The sequence below is a fragment of the Orycteropus afer genome, unplaced genomic scaffold, assembly GCF_000298275.1.
Source record: "Orycteropus afer afer isolate SDZICR_OR568_19922 unplaced genomic scaffold, OryAfe1.0 scaffold00467, whole genome shotgun sequence".
Classification (NCBI taxonomy): domain Eukaryota; kingdom Metazoa; phylum Chordata; class Mammalia; order Tubulidentata; family Orycteropodidae; genus Orycteropus; species Orycteropus afer.
In genome coordinates this window covers 2,388,521-2,396,190 of record NW_006922054.1, presented here as the reverse complement: position 1 = coordinate 2,396,190, position 7,670 = coordinate 2,388,521, and the positions used below count along the sequence as shown (strand labels likewise).

Below are 7,670 nucleotides of genomic sequence, written 5' to 3'. Positions count from 1 at the left end.
TCCTACTTCCGTAGTGATACTGCCTCGGAAACCCAAGGAGGGGTCGCTATGAGTCGGGGCTGACTCGACGGCAAACAACAACAACAACAACAACACTGTGTCTGTCCATCTCAAAATTGCATGTTATACTCCTTTATTTTAAAGGTCGTTCCTTGACTTGTAACAATTTTGTCCTCTTCTTACTCTCTGGAAGAAAATAGTTATCAGGAGTGTGAAAGGCATCTTTCTACTGCTATTAGGAAGATAATATTGATTGTTAAAATCTTCACATGAATGTACTCAATCCATCTTGGCTCTGGTTTCTGTCACAGCAAAGGGAGGCTAAAGCTAGGGAGGACAAGGCTTCTTGGACCTTCTGTCTCCCTTGAGGGTGGACAGAAACCCTAGTGACCGTCCGAAATGAAGGATGCTGAGCTCTGGTGTCATAGTGCCTATGGCATTTGACTGCTAATCAGAAGGCTGGAGGTTCAAACACACCAGCTACTCCTTGGAAGGAAGATGGGGCAATCTACTTCTGTAGTGATACTGCCTTGGAAACCCAAGGAGGCGTCGCAATGAGTTGGATCTGACTCAGTGGCAGTGAGCTTGGGTTTTTTTTTTGGACTAATACTGAGAGTTAGAGTCAGAAGGATTCTGCAAATAAGTGAAATATGGAGGCTATAAATTTACAAATGTAAGTGTTAGCACTGTTTTATAGAAAACCTGCTATAGGTCAGTGTTGGATTGCTTGACCTCTCCTTCTATGATAGCCTAATGTATAAGACACTGAGGCATCTGCTTCCTTTTGTGGAGTTCTGGAAGTTAACTTAATCTACCACTGGGTACACAACAGTGTAAATTATATGGCCTTGCTGTGTTTGAATTTGCCTCATACAAATCAGGCAAACTAATACTAATATGCATTATTAACCTCTGGATATAAATGCTAAAAGTCAAGTGAGAATTGAATGATTACATTTAACAAATTCAGTAGTGATAAGTATTATCATAGTATCAGGATACTGACATATGAATGTCAAAAATTTTTAAATGATTATTCACAGAATAGTCAGTGACCCATAAAGTTACTCTGTTCTAAAAACCATTTACTACCTATGGAGGTTATTTTTAGGAAGGTAATCCAGTTAATCTGATTAATTTACATTTAGACAAAAAATAAGAATTTTAGAAAGATAAGAACTAGTGTTCCACAGGTATTAGCAAAATAACCAAACCTAAGAAATATCAACTGTATATTAATTAAAAAGATAGATTTCAACTGACTTTATGAGTAAATTGAATAGATAAAAATAAGAAATTTGTCATTGTACTATCGTCTAGTTGTCCAAAATGTTAATCCACATCATTATGCAAGTAAGTCTCTATGACCAAAACCAAATCAAACCCACTACCATTGAGTAGATTCTGACTCAAACTCATAGTGACCTCCCCCCACCCCCACCAGGATCAAGTACAACTGCCCCAACAGGGTATGTAAGGCAATAAATTTTCTGGAAGCAGGCTGCCTCATCTTTCTCCTGTGGAATGGCTAGTGGGTTCAAACCACTGACCTGTTTAGCAGCTGAATGCTTTAACCACTATGCCATCAGAGCTCCTCAGTCTCTATGAAGTTACTAGTAAATACTGGGTTGGCTGTGGCTTCTATCCTAAATTACATTTAAAACCCAGTATCTCTGTTTCAAAGGCATGCAGACCTTCTCAATAGGACAGTTAGCCCATTTATTTTTTCTTTCATCAATAAATACTTGGCTTTAGATTTTAAAAATTCTATAGAATATAGTAAAATACTGATCTGTTCAACAAATAGATCTGATTTGAATGAGAATGTAGATATTTATCAATAACACAGAGCTTTCTGGTCTAATAATAAATATCTTGGATGCTAAAGACTAATCAATTCTAGCATCTACCAGAAAACTGAAACAGTGAGAACATGTGTACTCTGAGTAGTTGTAAGACCAAAGTAATTTCCTTAAATTATTGCAATTTCCAGTTTTAATTTGGGAAAGAAAAATGTTCTGGCTATAAAGTCTGGCTACTAATGTAAAATTCAAGTTAAATATTTGTAAGAATACTTCACAACAGCCTGAGAAGATATACAACCAGAATGCCTCTGGTCAGTGAGTCCCAGTTCTAAACAATTTGTAAGTGTTCAGTTTGTACTCAATTGTATCATCTGCTAAGAATTAAAAAACCACATTTTATGTTCAGCTGTTAATGCTAGGGTCCATATTTAGTTTTATAACCTTTTCCCTGTTTTTATTTTATTATTATTATTTTTGGCTCACGAATTTGTTGATAAGAAATGTTATGAGTGGACTGTTAATAAACTTCAATTTAGTTCTGTAATAGCAAGAATTTTAAAATTAAGATGTAGATTTCTTTTTTAAAAAAGCAGCAAGAATGGTGAGACTTGAGCTTGATTACTCAGCGGAAACCAGGCAGCTTCTCTGTGAGATGGATCAACAACAGACACAACAATAAACTCAAACAAACCAACGATTGTGGAGATGTTAACATTTGGTTCTGTTATATGTAAGGTTGCCATGAGTCAGAACCAACTGGACAGCAACTAACAACAACAACATATATGCCTTGTCAACATTATGGTTCTTCTGTCTAAAGACGTTACTGCTGTTGCGATCAAAAGGAAGGCCAAGAACTTGGCAAATGATGGTATTGACCCTTTCCTATCTGGAGTTCTCAGAGTAGTAGCAGGCCCTTGGCAGTGACCATGATTACTTTTTAGCCATCAGCAATTAGCTACCATCATTGAAAGTAACAGAGGTGCTGGTAAAGGGTCTGGCTTGCTAAGATGGGATGTTGTAGTAACATGGTAAGGGCTTACCTACCTGAATTATGTCTAAGGTGTGTGGCCAAGTAAATATGGAGGTATTTTCGGGGAGCTCTGATGTCTCAAGCTACAAATGTGTTAAGCTTTACTCTAAACCTCTGTTGGCTTGTTACTAAGATGCTCATATCCCATGCTGCTACCAGAAAGAACCAAAGGGCAGGAAGGAGCAGGAAACACGTCTTAAAGAACTTACTGAATTGGCTTCTTTTTCCAAAGAAGAGCACGAATTGTTGCTTGCTGGATTCTTTGGTATCGCAAGTTCAGACTTCTTAGCTTTTGGCTCAGCTTTGCTTTCTTTGGCAACTGGTTTTGTCACAGATTTAGGAGGACTCCACTTGTTAGGTAGTGGCTTGTGCACCAGTGCTGAGGAGAACTGGCTTGACTCCTCACCTTCCTCTCTGTCTTCTGGAGGGTGCTGGGGTGCGTTCAGTTTCACATAGTAGCCGTGATACTGAGCATGTAGCTCCCCGTTGCTGGGGTTGGGGACATAGTGGCGGCCAGAGTACTTGGACTGGGGCACGACTGCTCCCATCTCTTTTGTAGGTGCCTTTGACATCAAGGGCTTGTTGACAATGGCCATTACCTGCTCGTCAGCCACACTCATTTTGTCTTGACTGAGTCTTGCCCCTGAGCTGGGGTTTTGCTTCTTCATGGGCTTTGGAGAGGGAGGCTGGGGAGAGTGGCTTTGCTTGGGACTTGGCTCAGGAGATCTTGGGGGTGTCGTGCCTTTGCGATAAAAATGAGGAGATTCCTTTGGTGAAGGTGGCTTTTCTGGTACTTTTTCTTCTGTATTTTCTTTAGCATCTATACCTTCTTGAAATTTGTGTTTGATGTAATCAGGGCCTGCAAAAAGAAAAAAAAGGCAACAGAAAGGAAAGTGATAAAATAAAAAACAAGGAAAAGGTTTATATGTTGTCCTTGTATCTCTATATCTATACTTATAAATATACAGATATACAGATACACATATTTCTTTTTTTCCTAAAGCAGATTAATTTTTTTTCCTTTAGGTATATTTACAAGGTTTTGACTAGGCATGAGCTCATTTCATTCTCCAGTAGAAAAGATCATTTATTGCTGAAAAGGTGCTTTTGAAACAACATATACAATTATTTCCATTATTTTGGTAGATATAAACATTAAACAGTTCTGACTCCTAACAACTGCATTGATCCTGCCTACCTGCAGAGCCCTGAAGTGCAATTCATGTTAATGGAGCACTCGTGTAAAAACCATAATTAATCTGATTATTCGCATGATGGGACATAGCTAATACACTGAGCATATATACATGAGTAAAGACATAAGATGATCTTTGTATGTGTTTGAAAATTTAATAAAAAGGACCTGCAGATGCCATATTTCTAACGATCCTCATCATTTAAACCTAATTAGGAACACTTCTGTGGTCTAGGTTGCACTACACAAAGTAACTTACATGCAGTCAGTCCTTTCACAATTGTGAAAACCAGGGATTCACACTGGCACTGCTTCTGAGGCCATCAAAATGGGACAAGGTGGTTGGTTGTCTTTGGTTCTGTATTCTCAGGATTTTTTCCTTTTCTATACATTTCAAGGTCATTTATAACCACCATATGTTATTTGTATAAATAGGGAATTTTTCATTTTAAAAAGTGCTCTGGTGCATTATTATTTCATGGGACAATTTGAGGGGCAGTGAGGAGTAAAGAAGCAAAGTGAACAGTGGGTGCCCTGAAAGCTTAAGGATATCCAAAGCAAAAACAAAACTCCCTGCCACTGAATTGATTCTGACTCATAGCGATCCCCCACCTCCTTTGGGTTTCCCAGGTGGTAAATCTTTACAGAAGTAGATTGCCCTGTCTTCTTTCCATGGAGTGGCTGGTGGGTTTGAACTGACAACTTTCTGGTTAGCAGTCAAATGCCTTAGGCACTACACCACAAGAGTGGCCCAGAAATAGAGGGTTTGGGGGCTCTCATAGTGTTCCTCCTACAAGGTTCTTTACCTCCTGGGTCCCTCCCCTGTAATAAGGTCACTTGCATCATTTGGCTAGACTCCATTCATGGTCACTTGGAATTTCACTAGAAGATATCAATGCAGTTGAGCCTCTCCTCTCTTTGCAAATGGGCAGGAGCTGGCAATATGGTCTCTTGAGTACACAAGTGAGGGACCTTTTCCACCAGCTTTCTCACAGATAGTAGACCAGCTCTTGTCACTTCCACAGAACTGCATCTGTCCAATTTCCTTCCTCCATAACCCCTCAACTCTGCCAAACTAACTTAAAAGATTTACAGAGGGGCTCAAGAGCAATTATTCTTAATTGTTAAAACAAACAAACAAAAAAGCCACACTGCCTGTTTATAACTGTAATCGGTGGTCTGAGTAATAATTTATTCTAATCAGATTACTTATTGTATCAGGTCTCAGGAAGTAGGCGTTATTATCTTGATTTTACTGATCAGTTCAACAGAGTAGGTGGAAAACTACAAGTCACATAGCTCCTGTGTATCCTTTAAAGTAAAATATGATACAATATATCATGTAATATTTCAAAACAGAAATGAAAATTCCTGAGTATTTACTGGAATTTTGGAGTTGGACCCGACTTACAGCGACCCTCCTTGGGTTTCTGAGATGGTATTATTATGGAAGTAGACTGCCCAACCTTCCTCCCGAGGAGCAGGCTGTAACCAGGATCAAAACCATAGTAGTTTTTACTTCTCACTCTCTGTCCTTCTAAAGGGAAATTTGCCCCTCAAGAATTCCAGTTTCCCAAATATGTCAAAATCGCATGTTAACAGATTTCCTTTCTAACCCTGATAAGCATCTCCTCTCCCCTTTTATAAATTGGTAATTTTCTTTTAAGTCTCTATAAAAATGGCTATCTATATCTATATCTGTATCTATATACATATATATGTCTATATAAACATTCTAGGAGCTCTGGTAGCATAGTGCCTAAGGCACCTGACTGCTAACCAGAAGGCTAGCAGTTCAAACCCACCAGCCACTCCTTGGAAGGAAGATGGGGCAATCTACTTCTGTAGTGATACTGCCTCGGCAACCCAAGGAGGGGTTGCTATGAGTCGGGTCCAACTTGACGGCACATAACAACAACAACAACATATAAACGTTCTTGGCTCAGGGAGAAGTATCTAACTTGAATAAGGAAAGGCAAACAAACACTCAGGGAGGACAACTGCAATCATTCAGAAGGGGAAGTCTTTGTTTCAGAATTCTTTCTTGCTACCCTGGGACTAACTGGGGCATACCACCTGGAGAAAGCAGCAGCGGCAAAAACAAGTGATGTTTCTCCATCAGCAGACTCAGCACCACTTTTAAAAACTCACTGAGATCATTTATACTGGCCTTTCATGGAGAAGGCTATCATTATGCTATTGCAGATTTGTTTTTACAAAACCCTTTCACCTCTTCAGTGATAAAGTACGTGGTAGAGTATGAAGGCGGTGTGCTTTCTCCTCACCCTTCTACACAAAATTTCTTCTGAGTTGCTTTTATTTGTGCATCACTGTTACTCAGTTTTCTAGCATTATTGAATTATCCATCTCAGTATGGTGGCGATGTACTGTGCAAGGATAACTAAGAGTCAAGGTTGTGTAGCCAAGGGATTTTGAATTTAAGCCACACAACAATGATCCTATCACACAATTGAGTTGATTCGACTCATAGTGATCCCTCTTTGGGTTTCCAAGGTGGTATTTCTATGGAAGTAGATCGCCAAGTCTTCTTTCCGAGGACTGGCTGGTGGGTTTGAACTGCCAGCCTTCTGGTTAGCAGTCAAATGCCTTAGGCACTATGTCACCAGAGCTCCTATTACACAAAGTAGAAAGTACTTATTGTGTCTTCAATCTAAGTGTAAGTGTACAAAGTATTTTTGTAAAATGCATACACATGTGCCTATGTCAAGCACATTCAAACCTCCTGTTTCACTTACATACCCATCAGAAAAGAGTGGGAAAAATAACACACTTGGCAAACATTAACACATTCTTAAACATTACACATTCTTAAAGATGGAAGGAAGAGTCACTGAACCAAGCTGTCACAAAGCCCATTTGCTTGTTGTGAGACCATAGCACTATGGCAGTAAAAACCTTAGAATTTGTCCTGGTGGCCTTCCATCCCACCAGCATTCACTGCGGATAGATGAGGAACAGAAATGGGAGCTGCTTTGACACCTGCTAGCAAGAAATGGAACTGATGAAACGCAGCTACAAGGCACATATTTTAGGGAATTATAGGCAATTCAATAAATGTTAGAAAACTTATTAATCATAATAATTTTAACGATAATAATAATAATAATAATAGTAATAATGACTTTTAAAGTCAGAACTTAAAGGGACATGCTTTACCTATCTGGAAGAAGAACAAAAGCCCATAATACTTGCACACAAAACACATTTTCACATTTTCAAATGCATTTAAAAATAGAACTCTCCCTACCTCTTAATTCCTACTACCATTAATAGGCCAAGTTGGGAATTATTTGGTCACTGGAAGAACGAATAGTAATGGAGTTATGAAGTTATATTTTGGACTCCATTGAATGTTATTTTTTATAATAGTTAATTAACTGTCAAATACAGTCTACTCACTTCTTTAGGCTTTTATAAGTCTGATGTGTTGCCTCTTTGGATACAGTTTTCTTGTCCTAAATATATTAGGAAAAGCACTTCTAACTTGATTACACTTGTCCAGTCCTTTAAGATGAGTCTTTCAGGCATATTCATCTGCATTGAACTAAAGGGCTTCCTCACAAAGCATGTTTCAAGATCTGTCCTGAAGTACAATGCTGTCAGTGATAGGATAATA

General features: G+C 38.8%; 1 protein-coding gene across 1 annotated transcript in view; it reads right to left on the bottom strand.

Moving 5' to 3' along the window:
- Positions 1–7,670, bottom strand: part of JPH1 (junctophilin 1) — a 121,773-nt gene that overhangs the window by 17,740 nt on the left and 96,363 nt on the right. The window contains exon 4 of the mRNA XM_007954630.2: positions 3,048–3,697. Coding sequence (XP_007952821.1) covers positions 3,048–3,697 — 650 coding nt within the window. The remainder of the gene's footprint in view (positions 1–3,047; positions 3,698–7,670) is intronic.